The sequence below is a fragment of the Schistocerca piceifrons genome, chromosome X (genome assembly GCF_021461385.2).
Source record: "Schistocerca piceifrons isolate TAMUIC-IGC-003096 chromosome X, iqSchPice1.1, whole genome shotgun sequence".
NCBI classification, from domain to species: Eukaryota; Metazoa; Arthropoda; class Insecta; order Orthoptera; family Acrididae; genus Schistocerca; species Schistocerca piceifrons.
In genome coordinates this window covers 532,524,078-532,541,213 of record NC_060149.1, presented here as the reverse complement: position 1 = coordinate 532,541,213, position 17,136 = coordinate 532,524,078, and the positions used below count along the sequence as shown (strand labels likewise).

At 39.7% G+C, this 17,136-nt stretch overlaps 1 protein-coding gene across 1 annotated transcript in view; it reads right to left on the bottom strand.

Annotated features, from left to right (window-relative positions):
- Nucleotides 1-10,450, bottom strand: part of LOC124721714 (adenosine 3'-phospho 5'-phosphosulfate transporter 1) — a 98,027-nt gene extending 87,577 nt beyond the window's left edge. The window contains exons 1-3 of the mRNA XM_047246802.1: nt 10,210-10,450; nt 9,630-9,856; nt 9,319-9,533 (exon numbers count right to left, since the gene is read on the bottom strand). Of these exons, the coding sequence (XP_047102758.1) occupies nt 9,319-9,533; nt 9,630-9,856; nt 10,210-10,238 (471 nt within the window). The 5' untranslated portion in view covers nt 10,239-10,450. The remainder of the gene's footprint in view (nt 1-9,318; nt 9,534-9,629; nt 9,857-10,209) is intronic.
- Between the last annotated feature and the right edge of the window lie 6,686 nt (nt 10,451-17,136).

Genomic DNA, 17,136 nt, shown 5'->3' with positions numbered 1-17,136 from the left:
AGCAGATTTCTGGATTCAAGCCCTGGTCTTGCATGAAGTTTCAATTTGTATCACATAAGCAACACAGAATACAAGAATTCCACCTTAAACTTACGTTGTCCATAGCGTTTGGCAGATCCCATCAAGGAGGTGGTCTTACAGGATGTAGGATGATTTATTTAAGTTATATATTAACAAACGAATGCAACCTGCAGAAACTCAACCAGTACACTGACTTAACAATACACTCACATTATATTATTAAAACTATACACACTTAAACCTGCTAAACTTAACTGAGTATTAGAAGGAAGGCAACTGCTCTGGACAAAAGTTGCTTATACCACAGTCGTTTTAAATAGCTGCTTTATATGTTTTACTGTTGGTCAACTGTGTATAAATGCATGGTATTCGTGGTTTTGGAGATGTCAGAAAGAATAGACAACACACATTCATACATAACTGATTTGCCTCAATAGGCAATGAGTCCACAATCTTCAATGCAGATTCACATTTACATTTAACCTCCAGTGGCAAGCTGACTAAAATTGGCAACCAAGTTGGACATGGACTGCAATATGTTGCGCTAGGTGGGAAAGTGATTCGACCAGGAGTGTGCCTAGACAGTCTGCACATTTGCGATAAACACTGTGTCTGGGTGGTGCAGCAATTAATGCAACTGCCTAGTACACAGGAAATACTGCGTTCGAGTTGCTGCTGATTCCACAAAAAGTCCTGATGCAGCTGATATTATTAATTACTTCCCTTTCCAACCCCCCCCCCCCCCCCGCCATCTTCAATTTACACAGTACAACTGTGTGTTTATAGTATCCTGTTCAACATTGCCAATGCGAGAAAGTCTCAAGTGCCTATTAATAGATCTAAATCTACACCTACATACATACTCTGCAAGCCACTGTATGAGACATGGCGGAGGGTACCACATACCACTACTAGTCATTTCATTTGCGGTTCCACTCGCAAATAATGTGAGGGAAAAACTACTATCTATAAGACTCCATACAAGCACTAATTTCTCTCAACTTCACGATCCTAACACAAAATGTATGTCAGCAGCAGTAGAATCGATCTGCACTCAGTCTCAAATGTTGGTTCCCTTAATTTCTGCAATAGTTCCTTGTGAAAAGAGCTTCACCTTCCCTCCAGGGATTCCCATTTGAGTTCCAAAGGTATTCCCTTAACAGCTGTGTGCTGACTGAACCTACCAGTAACAAATCTAGCAGCACGCTTCTGAACTGCTTTTATGTCTTCCTTTAATCTGACCTGGTTGGAATTCAAACACTCGAGCAATATTCAAGAATGGGTCACACCACTGTTCTACAATCTGACACCTTTACAGATGAGCTACACTTTCCCAAAATTCTCCAAATAAAATAAAGTCTAGCATTTGTCTTCTCAGCTAACAATCTAACACACATTTCATACCACTTTGCAACATTATGCCTAGCTATTTAATTGTTGTGACTGTGACAAGTATTACATTAATAATGCCATATTCAAATGTTACAGGGTTCCCCCCCCCCCTCCCCGACTTATCCACATTAACTTACATTTTTCTACATTTATAGCAAGCTGCCATTCATCACACCAGCTACAAACTCTGTCCAACTTATCTTTATCCCCCTATAGTCATTCAAGGATGACACTTCCTCTTATAACACAGTGACCTCAGCAAAACAGCCATAAATTGATGTTCACCCAGTCCGCCAGATTATTTATGTATACAGAGAATATCAGAGCTCCTATCACACTTCCCTGGGGCAGTCTCGACGATACCCTTGTTTCTGATGAACACTCACCATTGAGGACAACACACTGAATGCTTTCCGAAAATCTAGGAATATGGAATCTGCCTGTTGTCCTCCATCCACGGTTTGTAGAATACCATGTGAGAAAAGAGCCAGCTGAGTTTTGGATGAGTGATGCTTTCTAAATCCGTGTCAATCTGTGGAGAGAAGTTTTTCTGCAAGGTACTTTACTATATTCTAACTGAGAATATGTTCAAGAATTCTGCAGCAAACCCACGTTAACAATATTGATTCATAATTACGGAGGTCCATTCTTTTACCTTTATTATATTCAGGTGTCACCTGCACTTTTTTCCAGTCACTGAGGACTTTGTCCTGGGGGAGAGATTTGTGATAAATGCAAGTCAAGTAAGGAGCCAATGCCACAGTGTACTCTCTATAAAACTAATTGGGATTCCATCTGGACCTGGTGACTTATTTGTTTTCAACTCCTTCAGTTGCTTCTCTATGCCACGGATGCCTCCTTCTATGTCCTCCATGCAGGAGTCTGTGCAATAGTCACACAATGGTTGTACAATCATCCTGCACGAATGGTTTCTTAAACATGCAAATTAAAACTTCAGCTTTACTTTTTCTGTCTCCTGTTGCCACACAAAATTGGTCAACGAATGATTACAGGCCCTCAACCTGCTTAGTGATTTTAGATATGACCATAATTTTCTCAGGTTCTCAGCAAGATCTTTCACTAAGGTAGGATGGTGGAAGTTGTTGTTTGCTTTGTCAATTGATCTTCCTACAGATGCATGAATTTCTAATCGTCTTTCATCTGTCAACATTTGTGCATTCTTTTTTGAACTGAAAGTGTAACAACCTCTGTCTCTTCAGCATCTGATTATTAAACCATGGACAGTCTTTTTCATCCTTAATCCACTTACTTGGCACATATGTGTTCAGAGCACAATTAACTATCAGTTGAAACTTGGCCCACAATTCCTCTGCATCTATCATATTGCAATTAAATAATGTCCACTCCTTGTCTAGGTAGGATGCTAACAATTGCTCATCCGCTTTTTCTAGCATAAATACTCTCCTAGCCTTCTTGATGAAATTAATTAACTTTAGTAACCATCAACATTTTGCGAGATCATGATCACTAATCCCTGCTTCTATACTGACACCGTCATTAAGGTATGTAGATCTACGTCAAATTTACAACTTAAATACTGATAGTAACAAAACAATGACTTCTCGATACTAATAATATTACTACGAACACCATCTGTGTAACATCCACAGTATATTCTATTACATGTGCGAGGCATGGAATGACAAAAAACACTTATGCAAATGAAACAGTTAAATGTCCTTGGTTGGAGTTCTTTTAAGGCACACACATCTATAATACATCTTAAACACTTTGGAGAAATTATGCTTCAATAATTTGGGTACTGAAGCAGGTGTAATCATCTGGAAACATCTGCATTATGAAGCTTCCGACCCTGGCTGCACACTGTCTCGGTCTTTGCAGATTTCGCAAGGAGCAATTCGCAAACACTTAGCACTGAAGAATTGCTTGACACTGCACAAAAGCTGTATGAAAAGCAGTATTGTAGTGTAGACTAAGGATAAACTGAATGGGGTTAAACTGTTTTTAACATACTGCCTTTGTTTTCAGGAGGGCGGAGGCTCTAATCCTCATCTGACCATCCTCATTTAGGTTTTCTGTGGTTTTCCTAAATTACTTCAAGTAGATTCTGGCAGAGTTCCTGCCATAAGGCCACAGCTGACCAGCTGACCCATTTTTGTAAACTCAGCTATAAGCATGTAAATGCCTGTAAAAAGTGGGCGAGGAAATCATAAACCTACCTGGTAAGTTAGGCTTAGCATAAACTGATAGGTTGGATTCCACTAAATGTCCAGGAAAGTTCTTCTTTTAAAGGCAACAAAGAAGGGCTGGACCTAAGTGGTTTCCCCAGATTCACATTGTAAAACCAGCTCAAAATAAGCAAGATTTCATAAATATCTGCACTAGATCCACGAACATGGCCAGGGAAAATATTAAAGGTCAGAACCAATTTTGCATAAGGAATTTTGTACACAGTTTCTCACCATATGATGTGGTCTAATCTGTTCTGAGAAATATAGCAGGCATAATGATTGCCCTTGTAATACAACTTACTTACCAGCTTTCTGATTTAAGACAGACTATCTCAGTGTTGAAGGTATGAGTGGAAAACATGTAGTTTTAAATGATTTTGCAAACGAGAATATGCTTGATTCATTACGTCTGAGCAAGAACTGGTGTAAAGGAAATTAAATTTCTTTTCCTGTATTAGAAGATTTCAGTTAGTTTATAGTTTCAGCAGAGAGCAGCATACTCACTGGGTTTGTTAATTTATATTAATAAAGTTCTCAGTAGTAGTGTATTAGATCTAGGTTTTTTGTGTACCGAGTTGCACGTTGAAGTGTCAGGTATATATTTTGAGCATTTAAGATTGTTATTGTATCACTTTATGGGTCACCTAATGGTAAACCACTAGTATTTAAAAACCACCCTTGAGAAATTATTGATTTCTTTTCACTGTTCTCAGTGGAGAAAGTATAGTCTAGTATAGTATAGTGATTGGTGGCGACATAAATGAATGTAAATGATTTTAAAAATCTGTTAAGACAATTTGATTTTGGTTTTACTGACTGTAAACCCACAAGAGAGACTGCTTGTGTTGAGAATATACTTACAAATGTTAGTAGAAGTTTAATGAGCTCTGATGTAGTCGTTTTGGCTTTCTTAGACTGTGATTCAGTTTGGGTAGAAATAAGCAGGCCTAATACATAGTCTAAAGAGCTCAAAGTGCCTACACTGGCAATCATAAGATCAATAATATATGACAAAAATTTCTAATTTTATGGTTTCACTCAATAATCATGACTGAAAAGATCTGTTTGACAATAATGTTCAATAGATTTTTTCATGCTTTTTTAAATAGTTTTGAGACCAACTTTCCTCAGTACAAATGTAAAGTCAATCTCAACACATGTAACACAAATAAGCATTCACACAGGAACACGGGGTATGCTTTTCAATTAGCCAATATGAAAAACACAGTGTTGACGTATTTAGATTTTTGTGGACTATATTAAACAGATATGGCTGAGCTAAGGTACTTTAAGAGCACGAAAGTATTATAAAAATACAGTCAATGAGGCTACAAAACAACATAACTTGTTTAATACAGAGTCATTTCAAAATAAGTGCAAGGAAGCATGTAGTGTAATGAATTCAGTGGCAAAAAGCAAACAAAAAGAGACTGTAGCTATATCACCAACTGAATTTAATAACTTTTGTATACAGCCTGTTAACAAAATTTGTGAAAGCACTGATAGGCTCATGAAACTGTATTTGATATCATAAAATGTCATAATGTAAGCTGTGCACTGAAAGACAAATTTTTGTTCTAAGAAGTAACACCAGAAAAATTTTAGGCCTTCTGATGGTGTAGATACATATGATCTATCTAGACAAATGGTTGTATCGTATTTCCCCTTAGTTATTGTATTAATAAATGTTTAAATGAAGGTGTATTTCCAGAGGTTCAAATTAGCAAGAGCTGTGCCCATTTATAAGAAGGGAGAGAGAAATTGCCCCTCTAGTTATCGCCCAGTATCTCTGACACTGTTTTATCTAAAGTTTTAGAATATGTCGTCTGTTACCAGTTATGTTATTATTTGGACCATAATATTCTTTCTGCTGCACACTTTGGCTGTAGAATGTGCAAATCTATTGTTTATGTTAATGACTCTTTGATTAAAAAGGTGCTTCATGCTTATGAAAAGAGAAACTTTGTTCAGGCTACTTTTTGCGACCTTAGCAAGTCCTTCGACTGTGTACAGCATGATTCACTTATCAAAAAAATAGTTTACTATGAAATCATTAACAATACTGTAGATGACATTTCTGAATCATTTATTAATAACTGCAAGCAAACTGTCTTGAGAAGGAGAGATCTCAGATAGCTGAAATATATGTGGTATATAACAAGGTTCGCGTTTGGGACCTTTAGTATTTAATCTACTGATAAATTATTTGCCACTTTATATAAACACTCATGCTAGTCTCTCCACTGATGATACCACTTTTTTCAATGTTAGATCAGACTTTGATACCCTTCAATTTGTAACTAACAACATTCAATTGCAAGTAGGGTCTGTCAGTCTGGTTTCAAACTAATGGATTTTCGCCCAGTGAGAGTAAAACTCAACAAACTGTATTTAGCTTAAGAGATCTACCAGTAAATGACTGTTTAGGCAGTGTTAAGTTTTTTAGTATTGCCACTGATAAGAATTTGTCAGGTTGGGGTTGGGTTGTTTGGGGAAAGAGACGAAACAGCGTGGTCATTGGTCTTATCGGATTAGGGAAGGACGTGGAAGGAAGTCGGCCATGCCCTGTTAAAGGAACCATCCTGGCATTTGCCTGGAGTGATTTACAGAAATCACAGAAAACCTAAATGAGGATGGCTGGACGTGGGATTGAACCGTCGTCCTCCCGAATGCGAGTACAGTGTGCTAACCACTGCGCCACCTCACTTGGTGAATTGTCTTGAGATCCACACACTGAATATATGTTAGTGCCAGGTTGTCTAGAGTGGTGTATTTGCTAAGAAATTAAAAAAAAAAAAAATCACTTTAGCTTATGTAAGATCCACATATTTTGCTGTTTTTGACAATATTATATCCTATGGACTTTTATTTTGGGGTAATAGCACACATGGTCAGCATATTTTGGTATTTCAAAAGAAAGTTATTAGGACTATCGAAATATCAGAAAAACTTGCCCAGTGCACTTAAAAATATTAACTGTAATAAACTTTATGAAGATTGTATCAGACATGTCCGAAAGAACAGATACCATCTTAATATAGTTAAGGCTAATCAGCCATTGACCCCCTTCTGTGCGGATGCACATGTATTGCCCGAACTCTTATGGGACTTGGTAAGGTTGTCTGCCGTGAGTAATGGGTGTAATGGGCAGGGGCAGTACGAATGTAGTGTGTGGACATGAAGTTGGGAATGTAGGCCTCATGGGGAGCGTGCAAGGGATATCGCACTATCCTCTGTGCCCTCGCTGGCTCAGATGGATAGAGCGTCTGCCATGTAAGCAGGAGATCCCGGGTTCTAGTCCCGCTCAGGGCACACATTTTCAACTGTTCCCCTTGATATATGTCAATGCCTGTAGGCAGCATAGGGTCTTGATTTAATTATCATTTCATTGTAATAAACTTGTATATTTACTCTGCTCTCTTGTATAGAAAGAGTATCAGAATTCCAGTTTAGACAGGATTTGCACTCTAATGGCACTAGAAATAATAGGCATACTGGCATACCTTACTGTAGTCTATCTAAATCATCGAATAACTATGGAGTGGGGGGTTGAAAATGTTCAACAAACTGCCTCTAGAATGGATAGAAGCTCCATTCAACTGATTTAATCACATACTGTACAGCTGTTTATCAATTAATCATTATTACTCAGTTAATGAATTTTATGAATGTGAAAATGTGACAACACAGTGGTAATCATTTGGACACTGCACCATAATTTCTTCAACAGCATTAATGTAAGACACTTTAATCAAATTGTTTTAGCTTAAATATTGTACTTCATTGGAAATTTATTGTAATTTAAGGTTTTATGAACTAATATTTTTTGTGTATATACTGTATATTTATACATAATCGCAACTTGAAATTATCTACTGCTGTAACAATTGAACAATAATACTGTTTTATTTATTGAATTCATTAAAAATGTCATGTCTACGACAATAATACTCACAGCCCAAACAGTAAGCCTGTCTGATACCACTGCTTGCAGCAACTGTCAAGGATGACTACTTCCATCAGCAAAATAATCCTTTACCAATTACAACAGGAAAATATCATAACTAACGCTGTAATGGCAGCCAGCAGTGGAGTCTATAGAGGTACAACAGTGCCTCTAGTGCCTAAGTTGTGTAGTAGACATTAACTGTCACGATTTCTACAATTCACTACCACAAGTATTGCAATTATACTGCAAAAAGTACATATGATGGAGACATTATATTTAATTCAAATTACACAGCTACGGTGGCCATGGTGGTCTTGTGGGTAACACTAGACTTCGGCCCTGAACATCCTGGGTTCAATTTGGGATAGGGACATGGAAATTCCAGTTCTTTCAGTACTGCCCATTCGCAGCATGCTGTTGATAGAGTGCCAGGGATCTTTTTTGTGGCTATAAGCTAGCCAGCATGAAGGGCCCACCACCTTCCCAGTGCCTTGGAACTACCTAAAGTCAGGCCAATAGGCTGGCCACGGGCTTGCGCCACAGACCATCTTACCCAACTACGACCAAATATATTACAATAGTCACACACCAAGCTTAACTTTGCACAATTTACCCTTTGGAGGACTGAAAATCAACTTTAACACATGTAGAACACTATTACTGAAGCTTTACATCATCCCTGTGAACAAGAACAGAACCTCTGAGGTCTAGTGAACAACATGAGCCAACTGTACATTGTTTGAAGAGCTATTACATACATTAAGTATGGACTGGGCTGTTTCTGTTTGTATGTTTCAGTTGTAAATGTTGATTTTATATTTTGTTTGTACTATGGGCCTGTATTTCTTTTCTTGTGGTTGGTGGCTTACACTGTATTGTTCAGATTAGTTAACAACTCAATGCAAGGGTGACAGATTGATGAAGCACTGGCAGAGATGTGCATCTTCACAAATGGCCAATAGCTAGCACCACTAGCACCATAACATTACCAAAATAAAATCCAGTGAACTAACAACACTTTCACGAGAATACACATTTTTGAGCTCGGAATTTTCTCATTATTAACTCCTTCAAACATATAAAAACTTGAATGTCTATTGGACATGATGAGGGATGTGCAGGCTGTGTTGACAGACTGATCTGCAGCTTACCCCAAGGTAAAGGTTAGATTGAAAGGTAACAGTGTGGTTGAGAGTTGGCAAGGCAGTACTGAAGGAATAAAAAACATGTTAGTCAAACATAAGCTTGATGTGACAAGGCCTTACAAAATTTAGAAAAAAGTTGAATGAAAAGAATACAGAAAAAAATTCTGTAGGCTACCCTAAACAAGTGTATTAAAATGGAAAATCCTTATTTCAATGGTATTTCTGTAATCACCCAGACTTACGAAGCCACCCAGTAGTTTATAAAATCATCTACAGCTGTGTATTTCACTTATTTCAAGTTAGTTTTATCATTGGTCATATGACAACATAATAGCTTTCCACATCCAGATCCTCCAAAATGGGGAAGTCAGGATAATCTATTTGCTACTTCTATACAAACACCTGATACACAATGGTACCACTCTATGATCTCTGTACACCTACAAAGGCTTTAGAAACAATGGTAGCTTCTCAAAATATTCATACAACATAGATCTCTCATGCTGAATATACTCACAAAGCTACGGCTGGTTAATATCAAGACAGCTACCCTGCCCACATAGGTGAAAGCATAACTATGAACATAAATGAAAATTACCTGAGTCATGACCTTCTCTTGAAGAATTCCCCATGTCAGATATGTAGTCTGAAGTCCCATGAAGCAGAAAACAATTAATAATGTTTCTTGAAGTATGGTGCGTGGTGGCTGAGGTGCATGCGATGCTGACTGACCACTCTGTTTGTTATCTACTCCTAGTAATGGTTCTGGCCCAAGAAAGCACACTTTCACTAATCTCGTTACACAACTATTACCTGGTTTTCAAAAAAAAGAAGGATATAAGGAAGATTATCGCTGTGATACACTACGTAACATACATTTCAATAGCATATTCTGATAAACAGGCATACCCTCTAGTTCTAAATGTTTGCTCCTCTTTACATACATAAAAATAAAAAATCCAGGGACAAACACTGTGGCATACCCAAGAATGTTTAACATCAGTCGTGTAACCCAGTTGTCACTTAAAGTTAAATAAAGATCTGACGGTTCTAATCTTTGCTGATCCATGACTATTAATGATTTTAGGAACTGTGAAGCTAGATATGAGACAGCAATGGTTGCAGCGAAACACAGCCTGTAAAATCAGAATTTTACGATAGTTACAGATAGTTATTTTCTCAGTAACCAGCAATAACCATTGAGAGTAATGACTAGAAATGAGATACTGATGTGACGTGCAATATTTAAGAGGGTGATTTGTAATGTGTAACATTTAACCGGGTGATTAAGTTTCTAATAATGTAGAAAACGACGGCACACGCTCAGAAACTGTCACAAAATAGAATTGTGTACTGTATTACCAACACTACATCGCTGGTAACAGGTCTGTAAAAGACGAGATATACACGAAATCACATAGATTTTCTCATTTCAAGCATTTCTTCGATCTATGTTTACAATTTAAAAAAAATACGCTTAGGCACTTGCCCTATAGTCAATTCTAGCGGCCGATACATTGTTTCTTTGCACTGTACACTATATTTTGAATTAAAATGACAGAAAACAAAATCTCTGGACACGACGGATCATTAAAACGTTTTGCAAATAAATGCTATGTGTACGCTCACATCACTACATACAAGTTTAACTGTTCGCCGTCCGTCCCTCACTTTGTCAACCACACAACTTACAACACACATCTCACACACGTAAACCAAACCACAACAAAGCAAACATCACCGCACAGCCTAGAATTAAAGATAGAACCACAATCCAAAACGTCAGAAAGATCGACGCCTACGAGACGATATATGAATCGATATTTCCAGATCCGGTAATTTTCTTGAAATATTTCCTAAATTTTACAGTTATTTCCAGGCCCATAAACTTATCAAAACTTGAACTCAGTTTAAAATGTTTTAATGATTTGAATAATAAAACAATGAAACTGTTTTTAATGATTTAAATAATAAAACAGTGTACCAGATACGATTTTGCATGCAGAGTATAACGTATTTCAGAAATTTATTTCTATTTTCAAGTGTTAATTATTTAACTTGGTATTGTATGTGATATCTGCGTATGTGTTCTGCAGAACAACACACACGCACACATCAAATGTAAATACCGAGTCATATTAGACTTCAACGGAATGGAACGGCTGTCACGTCACAACACCGTCAGCATTACAGACCGTTAAATACCCACCGATTTTAACTTCGCAATTAGCTATGCATCTATATTTAGTGTCGACGTTTGTGCTAAGGTGTTTTGCACAGATTCCAGTCGTCAAGGGACACACGAAGAAAGCAGCTACCAAGACACTATTTGGACTATACCATTACAATTTTTTGTTGTACAGATTAAGAAACACAGTGCAGACATGGCAGAGATTTATATACCATATTTTACGTGACGTCCTGCTATCTTGACGATAATTTGATTTTCTCTGAGTCCTTGCAAGGCGGTTTACAACATGTAAGCCAACTCTTTCGATGCCTTGAAGATTTTGACATCCTCATTAACACACAGAAATCTGTGTTTGCAAAAGCGGAGATCTCTTTTATGGGCTGCAAGGTCTCCTGCACTGTAGTGGCACAACTGTAAGAAAAGGTTTCAGCTATTCAAAATGTGTCGCACCCTACTATATACAGAGGCCTTCGGTGATTTATTGACATGATTAACTTTAACTGTGTCTTTTACCACAAGCTGCAGTTGTGCAACACCCTGCCGATCTGCTTGTCACCAGCAAAAAACACTTCTGGCAACAGAAAAATTGAGTGATCTGTGGAAGCATCTCAAGCGTTTGAAGATTTGAAGACAGTACTGTCTAAGGCAACACTACTAACACATCCGAGGCCTAGCGCACTCGCAGGGCGTTTTGTTGATGGCAGGCAGGTAGCAGTGGGCTCTGTCTTACAGCAACAGATCCTCAGATCTTGGCAACCTGTGGCATTTTTCTCCAGGCATATTGCCGAAGTACAAACTAAATGAAGCGCTATAGATAGAGAACTAGCTGTTAAACAGTTCTGACACATTTTAGAAGGCCAATACTTTGCAGTATTTACAGACTGTTAGCTATTTATTTCTGTTTTGCAGTGGCCAACTGAACACATCAGCCTCATCAATACTGACATACAGAATCTGTGATACAATTTACAACGGATGTTCGATACATAAAAGACAAAGACAATACTGTGGTTGACTGTCTTTCTAGAAACATAGTCAGCGCAACAATGGTAGATTGGGCGAAGACTGCAGATAGCCAGCTGTGAGAATCTGTCATACAAGAGTACGAGTGATATCAAAAGAACAAACACTTTCGTCACCTGAAAAGGCAGCACGAATGAGACTGATTCAGCTGAGCGACTTAAACTGGCTTTCATTAACAATTCAACATATGATTGGTTAAACAGTTCTCTGGCGCTTGCACCTACACAATAACCACCAGTGGCCGTGCCTCACTCTGCTCTGCAGCCAGCAACACCTGCTCTGGGAGGCGTAACTTCTGGCCCACGCCCTGCTACACCTACAATAATACACATAGACAGATACATCAAAAGCAAGTTCCCAGATGTCCTAGGCACACCAAGCTATCGCATGGACAGGAAGCAGAAGGATGATGTTGGCCAGCTGACTGGTAATAAAATTGCACTAATTGCCCACATGTGCACTATCGGCCACTCCCTTCTTCCACCCACAATTTCTTCGAGAAAGGTGCACATCCATGTCCCCACTGCGGCAGCCTGCCATGGGCATCTGTCGGACACCTCCCCTAAAGTCCTCGGGAAGAGCAGAAGAAAGATGAAGTGCAACATGCCATTAGTACAAGCTGCAGCCTCTACAACTTTCTCAAGGGAGTGAAGCTACTGTAGCGACCACAAGATCGACTGAGCGACTAAGCGCAGAGCTAAGTGTTGTGTGAAGTGATAGCTTTATCTCAGTTCACTTTTTATGTTGCCCTGTAAAGTTGTATGTCACTAGTGATCTCCTCAAAGTGTATAAATCTTCAATAAATCGTTATTATGTTTTACCATACATCATTTCCACATTTGTAGTAAGGGTAACAGCACAGTTTAAAACATACAATGCCATGAAGTAGTATACAAGTATGTGAATATTAAGGGGCTATCCAAAAGTTTCTCTTTGGTAGCAATGCTGCATTGTACGCACAACGCAGCGCAATTTCGATAGATTTTATAAGCATCATCATGTAGCTAAGGAATTAGTGTAGAATTTGTGTCTTCCTGACACATGTGTAGGAAATGTGGAAAGGTGATCTATGCTGACATTATTACCAAATGAGTCCAGACAGGATCAACGTGCTGTTATTCTTTTATTGGCTGGCGAAGGACAAACACCGGTAAACATCCATCGAAGAATGAAGAATGATTAAAGGGCAGCATGTCTCTTGAAGTCCACCATTGTGAAATGGTGAGCCAAGTTTCATGTTGATTGCGATAACACACATTAAGCAGAAGTTATGTCAACTCAAGTGAGAGACATTCGAACGCGCGCCGTGTATTCCTGATCTCCTCCCACGAAATTACTACGCCTTCGGTACCTTAAAAGAGGTCTTGAAGGGTCGACGGTTCCACTTCTTCACGCAGAAAGACACATTGTGTTATCAAACGGGTATCTTCAACCTTGTGCGTTGATAGGATGATTGCCTCAATACACATAGCCATTTTGTCCGACTGGCATACAGATTTTGGACTGTATGGCCTTCAAACCTAAACTTTTTGGTCGCCCCTTTGATTACGTATTGATTTAGGCGATTCCATAGTTTGTGCTTGTAGTGGCGTATCCGCCAAGGTACTCATGTAATGTATTTTGTTTGTGCCATTAAAGACTTATTCCATTCTAGAGTCAGTACATGTTCTAAACTCACTCTTTGAGAGGCTCTCGACTGAACTGCCACAATCCTCGTCATCCATATATTTTGTGAGACGTGTGACTAACCAGGGTGTAGTAGTCACTGTTGGGTGGAGTGTTGACAGGCCAGAGTTGGCGGTCTCCTACGATAAATTTGAGATCTTCTTGTACACATAGCCTGATGAGCCTACTTGCTGTCGTTACCGTTACGTGCACGTATGGTGTCACGTTTTACACATATGTTGGATTGTATCGACCAGTTTTAGTCCTTGAGTTAACGTTTGGACTACCTCACAGTAATTTAAGTTTTACGTCTGATCATCTCAAAGTTGAATACAATTACAATCTTCCATTATGATTACATGAGCACGTAAGTTATTCATTATTTCTCCTCTGTAAAAGTCAAACCAGGGTCCACCGGTCTATCCACAGTAACTTTGTATGTTCTTCTTTTGACCTGTGTGAGAGCCTGGTCGACATACCAACAAGTATTCTATCGAAATTAGTGGCTGATTTGGTTCTTCACTCCTAATGTTTCGATCTATTTGAACCTTCTTTCATTTTCCTACCATGGCGCATTTGTCGCCTACATTGCGACTCTCAGTAACTATTTCCGAATAGCCGGCATGTCGTGTGCCTCGCCCATCCGCTCAGAGCTGTAAAATGGTACAGCTACCCCACTGTATGTCCGTAGACAGTCAGCCAGAACACTCTCACTTTCTTACAGCGTTAAAATATTTCCGGCCTGTCCCAGCTAACCTGCAACACATAATTTCTTGCATGCAAAACCGTCACTTCTTATTCTCTGCAATAATGATGTACGCTATTGGCAGAGTAGTAACGGCAGAACACCAATCTTGACTCTACAGAAGAAGTCAAGCCCAACTTGTGCACAAAGAGTCAAATGTACTAATAGCATATACTGGTTTTTACAGTACTATCAGTGCTGAGAAAAAGGCCAACGAGAGTAATGACGGCTCCAGCAGCAAGCCACATCAGAAAGAGAATTGTGGAAGTGAAGGAAACTGACTGCAGTTATAGGAAAGTTAGTGTCTGCTTACTTTTCGTCAGCTTGAGGGTGAAGCTATCAATGCAGCGAAGCAGGCTGTGTTCTACCTGCTCCTGCCTTGTGCCCCAAGCAAAATTCCACGAGAAAGTACGGACAACCTTGAAGGGGGACGGGGGGGGGGGGGGGGGGACCACAGCTATGAGTATTCATCTTGGGTATTAATAACCACTTCAGCTGCATTTAATCCTTTATTACTGGATAACAACCGGTTTCGTGGCAGTGAATATGTGACTTTTAGTGCAACGAAAACTGTCGTGACCCAGTAATAAAGGTCTAAATACAGCTGAAGTGGTTATTAATACCATAAGAAAGTGTTGAGGAAATAAAATATAGTAGTTCAAAATACCAATTCTGAACACCACATTCTCCATTAATTGAAAAAATAGCACCGAAGCAAGACATTTCACTGTTAATGGCTGTTATTAGATTATGTCCCAGCAATTCTCTGGAATTACTGCCCTTTTTCCAACAACAAGTAGTTATGCTGGAATAAACTGCTGACCATTTTATGGCTGAAATGCTTCCTTATTCAGGTTGTATGCCTTGAGCTGATTTCTCTCATGCTTCTGGCTAGAGTCTCCCAACCTGAAAGCTGACGTTTAGCCAATGGTGGCGGCTGATGACTGCGTTATGGACCATTCTGTTAGAGGCCGAGATGAATGGTAGTAGCCCTCTGAAGTGTCCATATCTACCCCCTGTCGCTCACCTTGTAACATGAAGATAACACTGTCAACATTCCACCAGCATTTCCGCAGCAATTCTCTCACTAGCGCCGACCGTACGTCGCTTCCTCCAAGACTTCCCCCACCAGTTCATTGGTTAGTTGTTTTGGCCGCCCGTTTTTCTAATACATGTAAGCTTGCCTTGTTTATGAAATAATTTAGTTAGTATCTACCTTTCCCCTCTTAGTCAGTATTAAAATCAAATGGCTCTGAGCACAATGGGACTTAACTGCTGAGGTCAACAGTCTCCTAGAACTTAGAACTACTTAAACCTAACTAACCTAAGGACATCACACACATCCGTGCCCGAGGCAGGATTCGAACCTGCGACCGTAGCGGTCGCGCAGTTCCAGACTGTAGCGCCTAGAACCGCCCGGCCACTTCGGCCGGCAGTCAGTATTAAGTTCAGCATTATAAGTACTCCTTAGTAACTTTAGAAACATGCTATCTAAAACTCCATCACTACCTTTCCACCACTGATTGTCCTCTTGCTTGTTGCCAGGGCCGACTTTTCCTCCCGGCCTTGGTGCACGACACCGCTGCAACTAAGACATCAAGTTTTGGTCCCTTGACGCCTTATCGCACATCACTAAAATTCTCAAAAACATTCTTTTGGCCATGAACATAAGTGTTACAAAGGCCCCTAAAATCATTCAAATTACACTGAAACGCAAAAAAAAAAAAAAAACTGGTATAGGCATGCGTATTCAAATACATAGATACGTAAACAGTCAGAATACGGCGCTTCGCCTGTATAAGACAAGTGTCTGGCGCAGTTGTTAAATCGGTTACTGCTGCTACAATGGCGGGTTATCGAGATTTAAGTGAGTCTGAACGTGGCGTTATAGTCGGCGCACGAGCGAAGGGACACAGCATGTCCGAGGTAGCGTTGAAGCGGGGATTTTCCCGTACGACCATTTCACGAGTGTGCCGTATCAGGAATCAGGTAAAACATCAAATCTCCGACATCGCTGCGACCGGAAAAAGATTCTGCAAGAACGGAACAAACGACTGAAGAAAATCGTTCAACGTGACAGAAGTGCAGCCCTTCTGCAAATTGCTGCAGATTTCAGTGCTGAGCCATTTACAAGTGTCAGCGTGCGAAACATTCGACGAAACATCATCTATATGGGCTTTCGGGGCCGAAGGCCCACTCGTGTACCCTTGATGACTGCACGACACAAAGCTTAACGCCTCACCTGGGCCCGTCATCACCGACATTGGACTGTTGACTGAAAATATGTTGCCTTTCCAGGTATTTTTTGTCTATTTTCATCTTGGTCCACGTCTCTGCTCTGTATAGTGCAATACTCCAGATACAACACTTCACCAGTTTCTTCTGTAATTCCAAGCTCAACTTACTGGTCAGCAGAGTCTTCTTCCTGTTGAATACGGCTTTGTCCAAGGCGATTCTTGCTCGAATTTCGTTTTTGCGGTGAGTATCCTTTCTCAGTAAGCTTGCGCCACACTGTCCAGTTCTCGATTGTCGACCGTTATCTCACCCGTTTGTCTTGGTTTGGTATCTGCATCACTTTTGATTTCTCAATTTTGATTTCCATGTCATATTTCCTTCCAGTTTCCACCAACGGGTTCATCAGGTGTTGCAGTTGTCTTTGATTTTTGGCAAACACTATCAGGTCATCTACATACTTGATGGCGTTGTTGATTTGTCCATCTATCACGAAGTTTCCGCATCCTTTCAAAGCTTCTCTCGCCATCCATTCTCGATACAGGTTGAAGAGGCTCAGC